The sequence below is a fragment of the Falco peregrinus genome, chromosome 19, assembly GCF_023634155.1.
Source record: "Falco peregrinus isolate bFalPer1 chromosome 19, bFalPer1.pri, whole genome shotgun sequence".
NCBI classification, from domain to species: domain Eukaryota; kingdom Metazoa; phylum Chordata; class Aves; order Falconiformes; family Falconidae; genus Falco; species Falco peregrinus.
Window position 1 is genome coordinate 1,077,243 of NC_073740.1, and position 20,148 is coordinate 1,097,390.

At 53.9% G+C, this 20,148-nt stretch overlaps 1 protein-coding gene and 1 long non-coding RNA gene across 8 annotated transcripts in view; one reads left to right on the forward strand and one right to left on the reverse strand.

The window, feature by feature from the left end:
* Positions 1-20,148, forward strand: part of VDR (vitamin D receptor) — a 39,590-nt gene that overhangs the window by 13,998 nt on the left and 5,444 nt on the right. For all 7 annotated transcript variants that reach the window (XM_055792077.1, XM_055792075.1, XM_055792078.1 and 4 more), the window contains 3 exons: positions 5,735-5,806; positions 7,353-7,503; positions 13,254-13,384. In XM_055792077.1, coding sequence (XP_055648052.1) covers positions 5,743-5,806; positions 7,353-7,503; positions 13,254-13,384 — 346 coding nt within the window. In that variant the 5' untranslated portion in view covers positions 5,735-5,742. The remainder of the gene's footprint in view (positions 1-5,734; positions 5,807-7,352; positions 7,504-13,253; positions 13,385-20,148) is intronic.
* On the reverse strand, positions 1,882-10,359 carry LOC114010992 (uncharacterized). Its single transcript, XR_003552693.2, has 3 exons — positions 9,647-10,359; positions 6,837-6,975; positions 1,882-2,480 (listed from the first exon to the last, which is right to left on the reverse strand). It is a non-coding gene; the product is annotated as an uncharacterized LOC114010992 (long non-coding RNA).

Consider the following 20,148-nt stretch of genomic DNA (forward strand, 5'->3'; position numbering starts at 1 on the left):
TTGCACTGTGGTGCTTGTCCCTGGCCAGCCCTCGTCCCTGCCGTACACCAGCTCCCTTGGCCCCTTTCCCAGGTCAATGAACAGGCTTCTCCTGCGCTTCCCATCCATGGTTGATGCAATTTGTGCCTGGGCTCCAGCCCCCGGCTCCTGCCTTGCAGCAGGTGAGAGGAAGCACGTCCGCCACCCTCACACCTGCCTTGCACACGTGTTTGCTTGAGGACTCCTCGCTGTGCCTTTGGATGCGGGAGGCTGGACCTGTTTTGCAGCCTCCCCGGAGGGTTGCACACTCTGCAGCTCCTGTGTGCCTGCAGGCTCTCCTGGTGCTGCTTCGACCCCTTTGGAGAACAATCATCCTTCACAAGAGTCGGGAAGGATAGTCCTGTTGTGTTGATGACCTTGGAAATCCAAACCTGGGAATCTGGGGCTGGCTTGTGCATCGCCTCTCCTCCCATCTGGCTTCCCAGGTTCTGGATGTGATGGCAAAGATGCCCAGATGCTGGAGCTCCAGGGTTACAGTGCGGCTCCAGGGGGCTGGTGAGAGCCCTGCTGGGCTGAGAGCAGACCCTGGTCTTGCTCTGTCAACACTTATTTTTTTTAGCTTTGCTGACAGGGAGGTGGCTGCTCAGATGTCTGTTCCTAACCACGTTACTGGGGAGCGCTGGGGGCCGTAATAGAGATCAGTGTGTCCCTGGGCTTGTTCTCTTCCATACCACAAAGCGTTTAGGCAGCCCACAAGTGCCTGATTCCTCACAAGAAATTAGATTAGCATCCTGTTCCTTACAGAGGGATTTTTTCTTTAAGTCTCTCTGACCTTCTTGAAACTCGTATTTGTAGCTTCTTTGGTTGTCACGCAGCTGGACCCTCCTCTGAATGCCTCATTGCAGTGACATGTTGTTTGCAGACTGGGAGTGTCTGGGCTCTCTGGGGCAGGAATTGTCATGCTTACGTGTTGCCTGGCATGGAGGAGCCTCCAGCCTTGGTCTGGGGGCGTTAGCAGAGGCTCCAGGAGGGTTTTACATCTAATCAAATTAATGGAGGAAGGGGTGGCATGAGCTGACTTGCATCAGGTAATAAATAGGTGCCAGTCTCGTGACACTGCCAGGCTTGCCAGATCTCCTTGCCTGGCTCCCAGTAAGTTGCAGCCACTCTGGGTCTCACAAAAACAACCAAACAACAACAAAACACACACAAAAAAATAAACCCCCCGACCAAAAACCATCCTTCCAAACTAGAAACAGAGGTGAGCAGCAGCAAGAGGAATCCAACCATGCGGCAGCACAGGGAGCTTCACCTGCTCATCCATGCACATGCAGCGTGTAGAGCCACCATCCAGGCACGGGGTTGGTGCTGGGCTCGTGTAGGAGCAGTGCTTCATCTCCCTGGGAGGCTGTCAATCCGCTGTGTAATAAATCTCATGGAAAGCAGCTAAATAACAGGCCTCCCTGGAGCTACACAAGGATATTATTTCATTGTCTTTTTAATAGAGAAGGGGGTTGCTCGCATGCTGCAACTAGATGTTATGAATAGGCTGATTTGTACTGGAAAAAGCTTCTTAAAATGCAAGAGTGTTGCCAGAGGCTCTGCAGAGACTCTGTGGAGCATCGTTTTGTTTTGACATGTCAACAGTGGTGTTAATTGAGTGTGAGCCAGGAAAATAGTAAAACCTCCATGTTAATGAATGGGTCTCTCCAAGACAGCAGAGTCTTCAGTAGCAAGTCAGAGCAGTGCCAGGGGTGAGGATTTACTTAGACTTCAAAAACCAGCCTGTTCTTTTCAGGCCATGTGGGTAAAGTTGGGGTTTTTTTGTTTTGCTTGGCAAATGAATTAACCAAAAAATACATTTTAATGGAGCAACAAAGATGCTGAGAATGTGACAAATACTTTCACAGTATTGTAACAGTTTTATTTTCTGCATCCTGAAAACGTTTGACGATGGTAGTCTCAAAACACCAAGGACTTATAAGTCTCTTTAATGAAATGTCAGTCTTGTTTTCTGGGAATGTTCAGCTGTTCCTTAACTGGCTTGGTTTCTTCCCCAGATTTCAGCAAAGCCTGAACCTCCTGGGGAGCAGCTGGCTGAATACAAACCCATATCCTTGGCCAGGCAAAGCCCTGGTCTGGCTTCTAGCTATTTCTTACGCTGGATGTTCACGTTAAAATGTATTTCTGGCTTTGCACATCAGGAAAGTGTGGGGCATCTGAAGCCCAGCTGGCTGCTGAGCAGCAGCCCTACAACCAGTGTCCCATCAGCCTCCAGCGCCGGCTTCTGGCTCTGGTTTTGTTTTGGCTTGTGTGTTGTTATTCCCAGCTCTGGTTATTGCTGTGGTTAGTGGGAGGCGGGCGGTGTTTTGGTGCTGCGATGCTCGAGGGAAACCTGCTGCTGTACAGATGCTGGATGCGGATGATGAGGCTTTCAGCGGGAGCAATTGTCCTCCGAAGCCTTTTCCCTTCTGCCAAGTCCTGGTGAGCTGTGAGGGGGACTTTTGCAGTTCGGTGAGAGAAAAAGGAAAGTGATAAAGCATGAGAAAACGCTTCAGCAAAATACTTTGTACCGGTTTCTGAGAGGTTACTTAGAGATAAATACAGAGTCAGGATCCTCCTTTGGGCTCAGTATAAAGGAGGAAGAAGAGCACATGCTGTGCCTGCTTCCCTGTACGGGCAGGTAACTTTCTGGGCTCTCATTCCTTGCCCTGTAGCACAGGTGCCCCTCCTGCATCCCATGCCAGTGGTCCCAATGCTCCTGTAGCCACCCCATGGGCGCTGGGCGATGGTTTCAGTGGCTGTTACGCCAATTTCAGGATGACTAGCTCAGTTTCATTTACTCTGGTTTGTGCTTAGGGAATGGCAAACCCCTCCAAGGGATGCTTTCCCCTTTCTACGGTTGTTTTGCTTCCAAGAGATGTCTTTTAGCTTCCCGACTGCCTGCTGCTTTCCCTGAGCCCAGCTGTTGAACCGCTGCTCACACAGGGCGCTCAGCCAGCAGCGAGCGGCTCCGTCCGTGCTCCACCACCAGCCACCTGCTCTGGGAAGCTGCCGCCCGCCCCCAGCCCACATCTGCGAGGCTCCGGTTAGTCAGGGGGGGCTGGAGGCCAAAGCTGGGACGTTTCCTGCCCAGGGTTAATGACTGTTCCAGCTGCAGTGGCGGAGGCTCTGTGCGTGTGTGTGTGTGTAAGGGTTGTGTCACCAGCCCATCGAACGCCGGTGGGAGACGGGCTGGCTGTGCCGTGGGGATGTACCGAGGGGGAGGCACGGCACCACCTGGGGCTGGGTCTTCCGGGCACTGGTGGCCAGCAGAAGTGAGTCAGCCCTCTGGGTACGGCAGGGAGAGGGGTGCGCAGGGGCAGCCAACTCCGGCCTCTGCCTTGCCACATCCTCCCGGCTTCCCAGGTACGAGGGATATTGCAGCCCTGGCCTGAATAACAGCTGCTGGCAGGGAGGCTGGGGGTGAGCCGCCGGCTGCAGCCCTTGCACAGCATCAGCTGGCTTATTTGTGCTGTTCTGCCCTCGCAGGGTGTCCCGCAGGTGAGCTTTTCCCATGTTTTTAAACCTTGACCGTGGTGGCTCCTTGTGCTGCTTTATCATCTGGCAGCTTCCCAGCGGAGGGCTCTGGTTGCTAATTACAATCACGCAGCCTTCCCTGCCAGCATCTTGTGGCTGTTTGAGCTTTGCTGCTGTGACAGCTCCATGCAAATCCCCCAAAAACTTGAAATTTCATGACCTGTGCATGGATGAGATGATGGGAAACATTAGATTTAGCGAAGCATGGCTGCTAGGAGCCAACCCCAGAGCTTCGCTGGGGTGACAGCTGGGATGCTGCAACTTTGCTATAACCAGCTACGAAACTGGTTTGACCTTTCTGGTGCCTGCTCAAAAAAGAGGTCAGCGCTTCTAACAAATTATTTTGCTTCTTCCAAGAGATGAAGGCTAAATGTCAGGTTTGATGAATGAGCAACCTTTCAGGGGACAGAGGGAAACTCCTATGCGTGCTCCACCCTGTGCACCAACGTCATTTCCATTATGGGGCTGAGTAACGTTTTCCAAGAAGTCAGAGATGGTAGGTTGAAGGAGTGCCATCATCCATGTGGGAATTGTATCTGGCACAGACTTATTACTCTCTAGTGAACATCGGTGACCAAATAATCTCTTGTTTCTTTAATTGAGAGCTGGAGAAAGCAAGAGGCATGACAAGGGTGGGAGACACCCCTCCAAGGTTGACAGGTTGCCATCAGCACCTGCTTTCTGCATCCTGCCTCATGATGCTGGGAGTGTCAGTGTCCCCGTGTGCGGTCCTGGGAAGGTGTGGGAGAGCAGGGAGCAATACAAAGCACTGGAGAAGTATTCAACGGTGCATTGGGATGCCTGTATGGCAGGGAGGAGGTTTGCCGAGGTCTCCACAAGTGTCTTCGCCCAAAAGCAGCCCCGCTGCTTGCTGGAGAGATGCCCTGTGTGACAAATGGAGCAGCTTCCAGCTTGGATGCTCAGCAGGTGTTTTGTTATGGCCTGGTATGCAGCGGCTGGCGGCACTCCTGGAATCCAGCCCTTCAGGAAGGCAAGCCTGCTCAGGGCTGTCTGCGCCCTACTTCCCCCCGAAGACCTCAAAACCTAGTGGGACGGAGGCGGATGCTCAGCAGAGTGCTTGGGAGCTGGCCTGAGCAGGTTTCTGCCAAGCCTGGGTGAGTCTTGGGCTTATCCTAGATCCAGAAGCTCCACCGTACGCTGCTTTCCCAGGGGAGATGCCCAAGTGCTGCTCCCGGCCATTCACCTCTGCCGTGGCCCTTGGTGGTAGCTGCGGCACCATCCTGCAGTGCAGCACTCGGGGGAAATAAACCCTCTGGCTGGAGGCACGTGTTGTGAGCTGGCCGCTGTGGGACGTGGCTTGCACCCACGGCTCTCCTTGCTTTGGCCCTACATCGTGGCATCCTCATCGTTTAGGGTCAGAGTTTGCGTTGAATGGTGGGGTGATCCACAGGGACAAGCCAGCCCCTTGCCCTGCTGCTAATGCAGGTTAGCCAGGCCTGGGGGAGAAGCTCAAGGAAGGCAAAGCACCCGAGAACCTTTTCCTAGCTCTGTCCCAACACTGTGTTAGCTGGTGCTGGTGTGGCGTTTCCCATCCGTGAGCAGAGCTGCTGAAAGAACAAAATGACATGAGAAGGGAGGAAAAAATTCCACGTAGTCAGTGCTGCAGTGTTCCCATTGACTTTGAGCGTGCATGCTCTGTTGAATGAAGACCCGTGTTTATAGCAGCCATTCAGCTCTGCTTTATGCCATCCCACGCAAGCAGACAGGTCTCACGCTGCTGCATGCTTGACAGGCTGAATTGTGAAATTTAAATTTATAGGAAAATATTACTGAGGCTAAAGGAATGAGCTGAGCACCTCTCGCCGCCGTCTTTCCTTCCTGTGCCCTTGCTCTCGCCAAGGGTGGCTGCCGTGTTCACCGGTGCGTTCCCCCGGCTCCCTCGGCCAGCGCGCAGAGGGTGGCCGGCCCGTTGCGGTATCTCCTCCTGGATCTGCAGGGAGGAGGTGGGGGAGGTGGGGTGGGAACCAGACAAGCGGTACCCCAGCTGGCAGGCTGTGTCGAGATCACCCCACCCCAGACATGGTGTTCACATCTTGCCAAGGGGCTGGAGCGAGCCGTGACCAGGCTGTGTGGTTGGACACTCTCCTTTGACTCATCGACCTTGATCAGTTTTAAGCTGTCTCAGACTGTGTCCTGTCTGCCTCTTTAATTGCAGGTGGCTCCATGTCCCAGCTCCAGAGCTCCTGGGAAATGCACCAGCAGAGCGTGGCATATCTTCCTGATACAGGTAAATGATAACCCTCCTCTGCAGAGGATGTTCTCCTTGTGGTTGTGTCTGTCTCTTCCTGGGAGCTTTCTCCAAGCAGCATGGACAGCTAGGACTCCTACCTAACGGAGCCTGGTCCTAGTGCTATCTAAAGGTGCTAGGACTGTTGGCTGTGTGAAGTTTCAGGTGAGGTACAGGTGAAACCAAGGTTGGAGAAAGCTCCCAGTCCTGGGTTGCTTTGGGAGCTGTGCGTCCTCAGGTGCTCCAGGGGCATCGCTGGCTGCCATGGGGCCTTTGAGCCTCGTGTGCGAGCTCTGCAGAGTTGCTGTCCCCTGGCAGAGGATCAAGAGGAGTCCAGGCTTTACTGGGATCGAGCAGTAGCAGTCTGGTAAACTTTACAGCGAGACTTAAATTGTAGGGTTGTCCTCTTGCTTTTTTCTGAACTCGCTTTTGCTCCAGTCTCACTATCTGGAGTTCCTGGGTGACTGATGAGTATTTTACACAGCACAGCACAATTCCAGCACCTGCTGAAAACCTCGTGAAAGCAGACTGGACACAGCCAGGCAGCAGCTATCCGCAGTGCCTCTTGAGAAAACATTGAGCCATGCTTCAAACAAAAAAGCTTGTTTGAAGCTCTTGAATCAACTTAAAATTTCTCACTGAGGCGTGCAGAGGGGATAACTCTGTCCCATGTGTGGGGAGGCTGAGGCACAGGAGCCGCTGAGAACGCACACACTGTCCTACCGAGCTGCTGGATGGTGCCGCCTGAAACCGCAGCCTTGGCGTGGCTTCACCAAGATTTGGCACCACGAAAACTTCTAACCTTTATTTGCCCCGTGCTTCTAGATGCTTGGTGTTTCTAATAGCAAACAGGCTTCTACCAGTGGATATTGGAAGCTAGGGGAAGCCTATTAAAAGCTTCATCTCGCTATTCATTTTGGGGATGTGCATTAGGAGCACTATTTCCGCCCTCCCTTGTTTAGGTCCCTGTTGATTTTTTTTTTTTTAAACAATGTTCACTTGACTCACGTTTGGGATTTTTCTCACTTACGGGAGCCGGTGCGAGTGTGCCGCTGCTGCTTCCTGTCTGTGCACGAGGGAAATTCTGCATCAGCGTGTCGGTGCTGTGACCTCTTTCCCTGTGGGTTTGCAGCATCAGTCTAGGTGAATTCTGGTCCCTTCAGGGCTCCCTGAAAACAAACACAAAGGAGTGGGGGGTGGGGGTGGGGAACCTATCTGGGTTTAGGGTAGGCTATGGAAGTTCTCCCAGTGAAGCACAGCGAGCCTCTGTGAGCAAGTTCTGTGGTTTGTTTAAGGCTGGGGGCATAGGAAGAGGGGATCAGTCGTGGCTTTACTTGGGTAGATAAGCAAATGTGTACGCTTACTAAAAACGAGCTAGAACCTGCTTTTTGGTGGTGTGGGTACACAGAGCCAACGGGAACACAGAAGCTTCTCTTGCCAAATTGTGGTGAAGCCAAGGAAGAATCCTTTATTTGCATCTAATTTCCTTTTTGTAAAGCTGTGACAGTTTTACAGAATAAATACCTGGCTTTCTCTGCTCTCCCAGACATGGAGACCATGGCTGCTAGCACCTCGCTTTCCGACCCAGCTGGTGAGTTCGACAAGAACATGCCCCGTATCTGTGGCGTCTGTGGGGACAGAGCCACTGGCTTTCACTTCAATGCCATGACCTGTGAAGGCTGCAAGGGCTTCTTCAGGTGAGTGAGGGTCTCTGGGGAGGAGGACTCTTACCCCATGACCAGCAAGCCTGAAGGATGGGACCCCCAGGGTGCTGCCTGGCTGCTCTTCCAGTTACCTGTGTCCCTGCCCAGCTGGGCTGCGGACAGCCTCGCCAGACCTGTGCCCGCATTGCAGACAGCTGACATGCCTGCAGATCTTGATAATGGAGAGATCACGTACTATTTCCCTTCTTGTGGCTTGCTGTGGCACCCTGCTACTGGGAAATAAGTTGTTTTCTCCTTAGCCAGAGATTTCCATCTGTCTGGGAGCCTTGCAGACCTCCATGTGCAGGAGCGTAAGAGCCTCTGGCACACTACAGATGGTACCTGGGAAAATACACCTGAAAATATCAGTCTTTGAAAACTAAAACAGTGTTATGGCCACAAGCTTCTTTTCTTGAAAGCAAACTGCCCCTAATGTCTGTTCCGTGCACTTGTGTATGGAGACACATGTGATCCTCTGCCCACTTGCTGGAGTGGGCACCAACCTCTTCCCAAAACCAGGCAGTCGCTCAGCCACCCCTCTCGTTCCTGGGGGTTTAAGGTAGCTGTAGGCTGTGTGTGCAGCTGCCTCAAGGCTTTTTTTTCCACTGTCAGGTGGAGGTCTTGAGTGGCCTTAAGCTGGACAGCAAGGCAGAAACCTCTCTGAAAGCTGCCAGGCTCCCCAAGTCTGGAGAGTGGCAGGTTTGCGGATATTTGTTAGAGGCTCGGTTTTACCCCTGCATTGCCCAGGTGATGCTCCTGTGCAGACAGTGCTGAACCATTCACGTGGGAGTTCAGATCACTTGCACCAAGTGAGAGAATGACTAAGCGCTGGTGAAATGAAGCAAGACAGTGACTGGCGTGGGACTGGCTGGGAAAAGCCTTGCTCAAGTATTTTGCGCTGTAATGAGATGGTGGCACAGGTGGCTGTGGGATTGCAGACACCAGAGTGCACAGCTTTACGCCTTGAACTGGGCTGTTACAGCAACCAGAGCTTGAACTTTCACAGCAAAGTCATAACTCCTCCTCTTGCAGGAATTTCAGGGCTCGATGGGGGTTTTCACATACCACAGTCTTGCAGTCTGTTTTTGAACAGGGCAGCTTCGATGCTGGGCCAACCTGAGCAACAACATTTTCCTCAATTACTGCCGCTAAATGAGTAACTCTTCTTTCAGCTGCTCTCCTCTGCGCTTTGGTCTGGTGCCCCTGACCTTCCCCATCCCTATTGTGGCTGCAGAGGCAACAGTCTGGCTTTTAACATCTGAAATGTCCAGGGCTGCTTGGCCAACCCTTCCTGGGTGTGATGTGGCTCTTGCACTAATGTTGTGAGCCCTGCTGTTGCGTTTCCCCATCTCGTATTGTCACACCATTGTAATCATGCAAGACGTACAACTATGACAGTATTTCTGAACAGACACCTTAATGATGCGAAAAGCTCTCATCTTCCACTAGCCCTTCATGCCCCATATAAAGCCTTTATTTTCAATTTAAGAGTCTTACTACATTTTTTTTAATCTTGCTTTCTAGGCACACTCTCCCCAAGCTAGGCCCTGGTGTGTTTTCTCCTGCTTATATAGCCTTGTTTACATGCCACTTTCAATCACTGAATTAATTAATGCTTGGTGCTGCCACGGTATCTAAGTGCTTTCAGCATTAAAATATAGCAGCACTGGCATGGAGGAGCCTGGACCCCTAACACTACTAGAAAAGCTACGTGCCCCTTTGCCAGCGCCTCGGGGTCTGTAACAGGCTGTGCCTGTGTGTGCTGGCTGTTTTTCAGCTTTCAGCTTGTGCTCCCTGAGCAGATCTTTGAAAAAAAATCACTGTGCTGGTGACTGCTTACAGAAACGGGGAGGTCAGACTCGCTGCCTTAGCTGGAAGGGGCTAAAAGAGAGCGAGCAGCTGTGAATATCGGACTGCAGCAGCAAAACCTTGGGAAGGTTCCACAGATTTTCTTAATTGCGCTCAGGCTGTAGACATGACTCTGTGGGCTGGACCAGGACCAGTTCTCCTGTACCCAGAGCCTTGGACACCGTAGCAGAGGGATGCAGCAAAATGCAGCCTGAGCCTTGGCTGGCTGAGGTGGCAGCAAAGCTGCTGGGGGGCCCCTGGGTGACACTCACCTGCCTTGGGGACATACCTCTGTGACATGGCTCTCTGGTGTGAAGTCCTCCAGGAGGTCCTGGGTTTAATGACTCTATAAATGGGATTTGGCATTTATTGGCACCTCTGAGTGCTCAGATGTGCACGTAACCTGCAGCACAAACAGACGTGAGGCAACCTTTGGCTGCTGGCTTCAGAGTCCGCTGTTTACTAATGATGCCAATGGCAACAGGGGCCTTTTATTTGGCTCTGCTGTTTGCTCAGGAGCGCTTAAAAAGCAACTAAGCCAGAGTAGTTTATTCTGCTGTGACTTGGCTGGAGCATCCATGGTTTTCTCTGGTTTCTCCTACAGTCCTAGCTTTGCCCCGGTGCAGTGACATCGGGTGTTAATAGCAGAGCTGCTCAGAAGGGCTCTAGGTATTTCAAAACCTCTGAAGTTCCCACCCATCCTGTCTCCGTCACTGCATCTCCCACTCCTGTACTTTTCCCCAGTTCTTTGCCATGTTCTACATGAAATTTTAAAAAATCAATCCATCCCCTTTTCCTGCATACCCAGGGTCTCTAAAGATATTTCAGGGCAAGGTGCAGTGGTCTGGAGGGTTCCTGGCATCAGGAGTGGGGGATGGAGCTGGAAGGATTTGGGGGAGAAAATGCAAATGGATGCAAAATGAGTGCCAGAGAGCTGCAGCTCTGCTCCTGGCATTGACTTGGCCGTTGGCTTACCACGGGGCTTCCCTGGGCGGCTGCGTGTAGGTGTAACGGGGGAGAAACGGGGGATTATCCTACCCCAGGCAGTTTGCGATGGCTGTGCGAGGTGGTTCTGCGGCAGCCTCGGTGCCAGAATGACTCATCGTGTATTACCCATGTGGCGGGTGACGGAAAGGATGTGCCAGGGAGGTCGCTGCGGGGTCTGGTAATGAGTAGGGCAGCTGTCAGGAAACGGTATCGCACAGGTCCTGCGAGTGGGGGAGCTGGGTGTATTTAAAGCCCACTTCACCAACAAAAACTCAGCAAGAGTGACTTTGAAGATCAGCCTTATGTGGTGAAGGACTGAGCGCACCACTGATACCGGCCACACGATGCCGGTTCGGGCTGGGCTTTGGGGGCTGCCAGGCTGCTGTTCGCCATCTGGCTTTTCTGCAGCTTCACATTTCTGATAACCTAAAAGCTGTTTCATGGAGGCGCTGGGGTTTGCTTTCTCCTCGGGGTGCTAGGTCAGACCATCAGGTGTATGTCTACCAAAACCCAAGGATGGAGCTCAGCTGTTGCAGTCGGGGGGTGGTGGTGGGGGTGGTGGTTAGTGGTCAGGTTTCCCAGCTTGTGGAGCTGCAGTTAGGCGAACGGCAGCCCTCGCCGTGCCTGGAGCGCTCCTCCGATCTCTTGGGCAAGATAAAGCCAGGTGGGCTCAGATGGGTGTCCTGCAGGCACGGCTGCGCGGTGGACGTTACCCCTGGGTGCGCAGCAGCCTGTCCTTTGCAGTGCTGCACTTGCACACAGCAGGGGCTACATCGGAGAGCGGACACGGAAAATGCTGCCCCTGTTCCGCCCCCCCCAGGTACAGCCACCCTGACCTGGGCACATCGCCCCCTGCTCAGCACACCCCCCTCCCCGGCTGCTGCCCGTGGCCGTGTTTGCTCTCACCCATGGGCTGGGTTGGCGCGGGGAGGGAGCTCGTTATTTTTAACATTTGGCAGCCTGCCTGGGACATGGATCTTAAATGAGCCTTGAAATGGCTAGTTCTGGAGCTTCGTAAAAATACACCGGAGCCAGACAGTGGGACATCCCGCTGCGGGTCGGACGGCTGCTCCTCGGGGCCCCGCGTAGCCGAGAGCCATGGACCCTTGGGGCAGCAAAGCGGCTGTTGTGCCCAGCCACCCTGTATTCTAATAAACTGCAATTTTCATACCAAACCCATAATGGTGGCTTGCCCTTGCACATGGGACATCTTTCCCTGCCTGAGGGCCTCCTATTTCTCTGGCTTGTTTGTGCATTCCCCAGCCTTGCCCTGTGCTGCGGGGGAAAAGATGAGCCGCCTGCCTGCCCCAGATGCTCAAAAACAGAGTCAATCACCAAAACTGGGGGGGTTTAGGCTGTTCAGGTCCAAATCTTGACTTGCCCCTGAGCTGAGCAACGTTTGTCCCTGTTCCTGGGAGATCAAAGGTCTTGCTGGAAGGGGAAAAACTCAGAGAAAAGTGATAAACTGAGAGCCAGCTGCTGGGTGAAACAGGAATTTCTTAGTGTAAGGCAGATTACGGAGGGCTCTGCCATCCGCCCCTCCTGTATTTATTTTCCTAAATACATTTATTCATGTTAGGTGCAGGGAGAGTAAAGCCTTTCTGTTTACATCTCCCTTTCTAAAATAGCCTCTAATTACATGCTACGTGCCCCTTGGGTCTGCAGCCCAAGAACATATTTTATATTTATACCCTATAAGCGCAGGCTTGGCACTGTTCCTGGGCTGGAGGGGCCCCTCTGCCCTCGCCCTCTCAGCCTGGGGTCGCCCATACGTCTGTGGTGTTCACCTATGGAGCACGGGGGTCGTGTGCCATCAGCTCGGCATCCCGGAGGGGTGTTATTGCAAGGAGAGCAACTCTTCCTAGCAGGAGCCTCTTCATCCCAGTGCTGAAATACAGCATTAACTCGGGGGTGGATTTCTCACTGTTGTACCTGAATTGCACCTGAATTTACCCCTCTGAGCACCCTCACGCTGACTTTCTAGCCTGGAGGCACCCTGGCCTTGGTCTGCCTCCCTTCAATTTTCCTTTTCATTTAAACTGAGTGGCACCTTTAGAAATACTTGCAAATCCAGAGATAAGCTTCTCTTGCTGATGGCAGAGCCTTGAGTAACTTTCTCCAAAGCCAAGACGGGGCATCTCCCAAGGCAGAGGAGAAACCGCCCTGGATGGACCAGCTCAGCTATGCCTGTAACATGTCATTACCGTGCATCATGCCGGACAGCCCCGCAGAAAGGCCAGTTTTCGCTGGGAGCTCTGGCTTTGACCCTTTGTACTTGGAAGATGTACAGACCCGACTGCCACAGCGGATTAATGTGGCACGGTGTGGTTTTGGTGGAAGAGGGGGTTATTATTTTAAGTGTTGTTCCTCTCGTATCCTGCAGTGAGATTTCTTTCTCCTGCACACACAAACATGTGCTCCAGCCAGTTATTCTAGCAAAGCTAGGCTTTAAAGGCTGGTAAATGTTTAATAACACGCACTGCTTTGGTACATGCCTGTCTCCACTCTGGTTTCTTCTGGTGGGGGGGGGTTCTGCAATCCTTCCACCTTTCTTATGGCCTTCAAAATATCTGTTCAAAACCGGAAAGCTGCTTAACCTGTGGCTGAACCCCTCAGCTGTGTCCTTGTAAGAAGTCCTCCTTTTCCCTGCTGTGCAGCAATGCCTGAGCCCCTGAGCCCAAACCCGCAGATGCATGCAGCCGGGTACACCCTCTCCAACTCAATGTTCTCAAGCAGCCAGCTGAGCTGAACAGTCAGGTCAGGGATGCTCCCAGCACCCTCTTAGCCATCTCTCTCCAGAGAGCTGGATTTGTGCTGGTGTCTCCTCCTGATGTTCAGAGCACACTCAAAATGGTGTTGATTTGACCCAAGGCAACTTGAGGGGTTGTTTTTTTTCCATTCCTCTTCAGGAGAAGCATGAAGAGGAAAGCGATGTTCACGTGCCCGTTCAACGGTGACTGCAAAATCACTAAGGATAACCGGCGGCACTGCCAGGCGTGTCGGCTGAAGCGCTGCGTGGACATCGGCATGATGAAAGAGTGTGAGTACACGGACACGCGTCGCGTGGGGAGCAGCGCAGCCGCCTGCCCTGCTGGCCTTTGGCTGCTCGCTTAACGTGCGGTGCGGAACGCAGGCACGGGAGTGCAAAACCTGAAAGCCCTACAAGGGTTCAAAGAGGATGCAAAGGGCAAGGGATGCGGTGAGCAATGATCGAGAGGAGCTCGTTTAACGATTAAGGCTGCTCCTGTGGTGATTAGTGATCTGAGGAGTTGCTTTTATGGGAGCCAGGTCACCTTTGCTGGCTCCTGGGGGGCAGCAGCTTAGCGAGAGCATCCGGGGCTGTTTCTGATTAACTCCCAGTTGCATCGACTGAACTTAGTCCCGTCCTGCCTTGTGCAAAGCCGTTGTCCTCTCTGACGCGTTCCTGCTTGCTTCCTCACTCCCTCCAGACAAGGAGGGTTGAACAGGCTTCCCGCAGCACCAGTAGTTTTCATTAGCATGGAACTGGCTCGTGTTTCTCGGCCGCACCTCTCGGGCTTTTTTTTGTTGGGGCCTTATTCATGCAACGTGGGTCTGCCCATCCATCCAGCCACGTGCACAGCAGAGGCTTAAGTAAATAACAGAGGGAAGTAAAGTAGTTCTTAACCCAATCCAAACACGCTAATGTTATCCAAATATTTATTTTCTTCTGCTATATTTATAGATAAGCAGCTTTTAAAAATAAAATCTGTTTGACATGCTTCCTCCTACATACACACGCTTTCCGCGTCCTAAGTCTTTGGGAGAAGGCTGGTGTTCGCGTAGTGTTCAAACCAAAATAACAGCCTTCTGCTAGGAGACACTGCAAACAGGAACTCACGTCGATGATTGATGAACCTGAAAATTTGGAAAATGGAAGTGATGCTGGTTTCCTTATGTGGTGAGCAGAGAGCAAACAGCGTCAGATGTCACAGGGTGCCACAACAGCTGCTGGGTCCTCCAGAAAATCAGAAATTGTAGGTGTTTGCAGGAAAAAATGCCTGATTTTCCAATTGTCCCAAAGATCGAGAAGATCCCTGGATCTTCTTCTTTTAAACTAGCAGCTGTGTCCCTTAAAGAGGGAGAAAAAGACCATGTAATGCAAGATACATATCCATATTTTGGGCGAGTTATGAGGACATGTGAGCCCATGGTAGCCAGTTGATGCGGTCCGTTTGGCGTACCCATTGCTAACGAGGGAAATGTGTTAAATTGCATCAGTTAATTACCCGGGAGAGGCCAGAAAATTCAGCAGCAGTGATGCACGGGGTGTTCGCACCCCGGCTGGCACCAGGTCCCAGGGATGTGCATGCTTTCCACAGGAGTTAACTTGTAAGCGACCCTGTTAGCGAACTGTTACTGGATTAACAAAGCCTAACCTGAGGAGACTAAAAATAGCCTTCCTGCAGACTTTGCTGTTGGTTAAATGAAGAAGAACAAGGTGTGCTGCTGTTATTTTTAGGTCGAATCATGGATCTTGAAGCTCTTGATGGGGGGTTGTGTCTTCCCCAGCCTGGCATCGAAGGCAACGAGGAGCCCCGTGGGCAGGGCTGGGCCAGTTTGACCCCAGTGCTGATGGGACCCGAGCCTGAAGCAGAAATGGGAGTGTGAGGCGGCGGCAAAGAGGAGAAGGAAGAGAGCAGACCCCAGCAGACCTTGTGCCTGTGTTAATTTGGGGTCTGGCGCAGGCAGACTGTTCACCATCCCCTGAATATGGGGTGGTTGGAGGGCCTGGATGTATTCAGACATCACCTGCAGCCCAAACTACGCAGGGCTGGGACCTGTGGCAGTGTGGCCGTGCTGAGGGTCCCTTCCCCAGCACACGGTCCCAGTTTGAGTGCAGTCCCAGTTTGAGTGCAGTCGGACCTGCAGCCCAGACACTGCAGTGGTGGGCTGGAGGAGCCAGCGCTTGTCTGGGGCGCGCAGCAAGGCAAAGGGATCGTGTGTGTTCAGGCTCGTACAGAGCAAAAACCCTGAGCCAGCAGCACCCCCCGGAGAGCTGGGGACAGTGCCAGGGCGGCCACTGTCCGCTGAGAAGGGACCAGGAAGGGGAGGAGGTGGAAGCTGGAGGGCAGCCGAGGTTATGGTATGGAGCAGGATTTATAGCCCTGCCGCAACGCCTGGGTTCACCCCGCGCTGTCCGCAGCCAGCGTTAGCAAATATTTGTGGGTTTCCATCTGTCTTATCTGAGCAGGGTAAAGCACAGGGCAAGCTTGGGGGGCTGTGGGGCGCGGCAAAGTCCACCCCACACCCAGGCCGTGGCATTTGGGGAATGCGCCTTGTGCCATTCCTGGGAGCAGTTTCCCTTCGGATGGCTCCAAGGAGGGCAGGTCTCCAGCCTAGGGACGCCTTCGCTGCCCTGTCTGCTTGCTGCTGGTTTCTGCTAGGATGATGCTTAACACGAGCGTACTTTAAAGTGGGGTGAAGAGTCTGTTGCTGGACTATTCCACCTGGTTTGGCAGTGGTTTGGGTGACCAGAAGATGCTGCGGTTACCTCTTCTGCCCTGCAGAAAAACTTTTTGCCAACTGCCTGGAGCTCGAGAAGGGACATCCATCCCTCGGGGCTGTGTTGGCCAAGGCACAGGGCATTAGATGGACCTGGGCTCTGCAGCCACCCTTAACCTTTGGGTGATTCACCTCTTTTAGTGTCTCTGCCCCTTCTCCCCCAGTCTGTAACATCTCTCCAGTGTTCACAGCGCATTCACGCAGGGACGAGGGACAGGTCGACTGTCCTGCTCGGTCTAAAGGTGTTCCTGCAAAGCGGGAAGATAAATTATGCATCACCAAATCAAGAGGCTGGAGGGATCCATGGACTCCCCAGAGCTGCAACAGTCTCACAGCACTGAATTTCTCCTCTCCTTGCCACCTTATTTTCTGCTGGGGAATTTTTTTGTGCTTGACATGGTGCCAGTCAGCTGGGAATCAGTGAATCTCCTTGGGAGGGTCCCTAGCCATGTCCTGGGGCAGTCTGTCCCTCTGCAGCTGGGTCCTTGGGCATTGGGGAAGGTGGTTGCAGCTAATCCCCCTCTCTGGTGCCACAGCAAGGTCTATAGCTTGCCTGGGGTCAGCACCCCATGGATCTTCTCTCCCTTTTTCCAAGGAAGAGGCTTGCCGGGATCTGGTTGTAGTCACGGGCAGCTGACATTCAGCATCCTCGCCACGAGGCTCAATTTATGATCTCAGTGCTAAAAATCCCCAAGAGGGAGGAGAAAAATAAACCATCATCTCGGAGTCAGGGAGAGGAGCAGAAACTGGAAGGAGATTGTGTGGAGAGAGGGGGGGAATTTCCCGAATCGGTCAGGAGAGGAGCAGTGGCACTCGAGGGAGTGGGCAGCGCAAGGGCAGCAGGAGCTGGCAGGGTTACGGTTGTTGAGGGTGGGACTATGGGATGAGGGTGAGCAAGGGGGGAGGTGGCCTTTCCAGCTCTGCTCCACTTCCCCGAATAGGCGGTGATCCTCCAAGCAAAAAAAGTCCCTGCTGCTCCAAACATGGAACATGTTATTCCCCGGCCCGGGAGCTGCTGCAGCGCGGTGTTGTGCAATGCCGGCCTCTGGGACCCGTGCTGACGCCGGGCACTGGCCGAGAGGCAAAGCAGGAACACGAGAGGGAGGGAAGAGTCCAGGAAAACGTCACTTTGTGGTGGCCAGTGTTTGCACAATGACCGGGAAGCGTCTCTGCTCCCGGCAGGCTTGAAGCGCATGCTATAAACATCCAGCGTCCTCTGTAATTAGAGCAGGCTTGGAAGCTGGCAGGCACTGAGCATCTGGAAAGCCCTCTCTGAAATCTGTGCAAGCATCGCCTCAGTTAGCCGTGGCTGAGCTGCGTCGGGGGGACGTGACCCTCTTGGTGGGGAGAGCAGTAGCCAGGGGCCCTGCAGCTGTTGTCGCTGCTCCAGTTTGCTCCGGTGTGGGTCCAGGACCTGAAATTTCAATTGCTGCTGCTTGCCTGTCACTGCAAGCTTTCCTCCTCTCCGGTCTCCATGCAAACCCAGGTGCTCCAGGAGAAGCAGGCTGTCCGGCCAGCCCGTAGCACCTCATGACCCCCCACTCCAGCCATCGCGGTGTTGGAGTGTCTGTTGTGCAATTTGGGTTTTTCTGCCCGTGCCACCCCTTGTTCCATCCCTGTCCCTGCCAGCTGTGTTGCCAGTTACACCTGCCTTGAGAAACGCTCCGTCTTCTGATGACAAAGGTGCCTCAGGACAGCCGCAGCCGGGGTGTGGGGCAGGTCAGCGGGGCTGAAAGGTGCGGGTTTGGGAGAGGGAGCAGGATGAGCTGGGCTTCGCTCCCTGGCTTTCAGGGCTGCATCTGGGGCGTTCATTCTGCGAGCTGGTGCAGAGTGATCCTGGGCATCCTTGGCCGTTAAGTGGGGTCACAGCACCCTGCCGGGCTGCTCCTGACCTTGATGTACCTTGTCCCCACGGCGTGCCGCGCTGCTGCTCTTGCTGCTTGACCCTCATCTAGCCATGCGTTCCCCCAAAGCTGCTGCTGCGAGGGGTGTTTCTGCAGCCCCTTGTCAACAGGGGACACAAGCTCGGCTTCGGATCACCACCGCTGTCCCAGCGAGATCCCAGATTCCACCCTGCCCTGATGGCCCTGTCAGGCTGGGGGAACAGCCATGGGGCCTTTTGCACCCCTGGGGCTGGACGGTGTCCCCGGCTCCAGCGGGGCAGGCAGAAGCAGCCACCATTCAATCTTCAGTGAAATGTTCAGACTGCATCCAGTGAATGCGTATCGTGCCTGACATTTCCTAAAATTTCACTTTTGCTTTATATTTGGCAGCTCTTTCCTTGCCTGATGGAGCGAGTCTGCCTTCGTGCTGCCCCACGCCGCCCTCCAGCATGGCCAAGCCCCTGGTTGTGGCTGGGGCTGCAGGTTTGGTGTCGTCGCCCAGCTGGCTGGGTCCTCGTGTGCTCGGTAACCTCGGCGCTACCCTCGGTGTCGGCCGTGGTTTCCCTGCTGCCCTTGTGGCATCTCGCAGAGAGGGCCAGCGTCTGTCTGCAAGCGATGGGCCGAGGTTATCTCAGCCTCCACGCAGACGTTGGGCCAGGGCAGCCCGCAAGCACTCAGCCACGTTGCCGGTTGTGCCAGGAGTCTGTGGCTGGACGTCTCCAGCTTGGTGTTTGGAAAGAGATTGGAGCTGGGGCGTGAGCTGGGGTCTCGAGGGAAAGGTGCAGGCGCTGAGCTGCCTCCTGGTGCCGTATTCCCCCTCCTGGTGCCGTATTCCCCCTCCTGGTGCCGTATTCCCTCTTGAGGCAGGCAGGTATGTGCTGGGCAGCATCCATCCTTCTGCAGGTACAAACAAGGGTCGAGTCCTTTTCCCCAAGACTTCATAAAACAGGCAAGTCACTAGGCAGGCATCCCTTGTCCGTGTTACCCCGGTCCTACCACAAGCCCGTTCCTCCGGCACGGCCAGGCAAGGTGCCGGGCAGGTTTACTGCTCCCCGGTGTCACCAGGAATGCCGCGGGTGGCTCTCAGTCCGCAGCGCTGATGCTGAGCTGTGCAGTGGCTTGCACGAGTACTGCTGTGTGGTGGCACTGGCCTTTGCAACACAAGACAGGCTGGAAGGGAATCACAATTTACCTCAATCTGCTGGCTTTTTTAAACACCTGCGGGGCTTCCTCTGGGTCTTAGTCTCCTGTAGGCTCCAGCAAGTCCTGTCAGAGCATTAAACACCAAACCCGGGCCCTGCTGCCTTCTGTTTCTGTCTGCATGGCTGGCAGCGGGCTCACAGCAACGTGCAGCCAGCAGCCCTGGGCTGTACAGCGGGTCCGGCTGCTGTGCTGCATAGATCCTGTACTGGGAAATCCTGACTGCCCGAGGTGGTGGTGCTGGGGGGAGCAAACTCTGCCAGCGTTTGTTCCCCCACCGAAGTAATGCTTTGCAAAATCCTCCTGGTTTTCAGCTCCTACCAGAGTGAGAAGTGCTGCTGCCTCACTGTTTCAAATCTGTTTGAGGGCTGAATTTCCTGAAGGCAGGTGGAAATCCCAAGCTGATTTCCCTTGCAGTCTTGCCCCAGCACAGAAACATCTTTTTCTTTCCAATCAGTTCTGTAGGAGCTTCCTAATTTTCATGGAATAGTTTGGGTTAGAAGGGACCTTTAAAGGTCATCTAGTCCTTGCATGATTGGAATTTGGCGTAGACACCTGCAATAATCCCTTCCGAAGCCCCGGTGCTTGGGGAAGACCCTGTTGGCAAAGACTTTGAACACCATGGCCACAGCTCAAGTGCTTGGCTGTTTGCCCCATCCTCGTTCCCAGCCCCACGTGGCTCTTTCCCCACAGATGCTGCCTCATCTATGAACGGTTTCCCTTCTTGCATGCAGCACCCAGATGGATCCGATGCTTTTGTAATAAGAACCAGGATGGAAGATGGCAAAATCCTAATTTTTCTCCCCAGGCAGCCTGCGCTGTCCCCGGCACAGCTGCCCGTAACGTGCCAATCGTGGGAGCAACCTTTTGGCCCGAGCCAGTCATTCCCCTGCCTCCCAGATCTTCAAGTCCCTCTGAGATTGTGCAAGTCTGAAAACGTATTGGAAAAATGCCGTCGGCTGGAGGTGGCGGAAAGGAGCAGGGACTGCAAAGGGTTCCTTGCCTCGAGCCCTGCGACCGTGGCTCCCGCTGCCCTTGGCCAACCTCAGCCCAAACTGCACCTCGACTCGCCCGGCATCAAACCGCTGTGCAGCCCAACTGGTCATCAGATAACGTGCCTGGGGTTTTCTTTAATGACTGGGTCAAGGGCTAAAGGAGTAAGAGACGTTAAAGGGCAATGTCCTGAGGAGTGGGCATG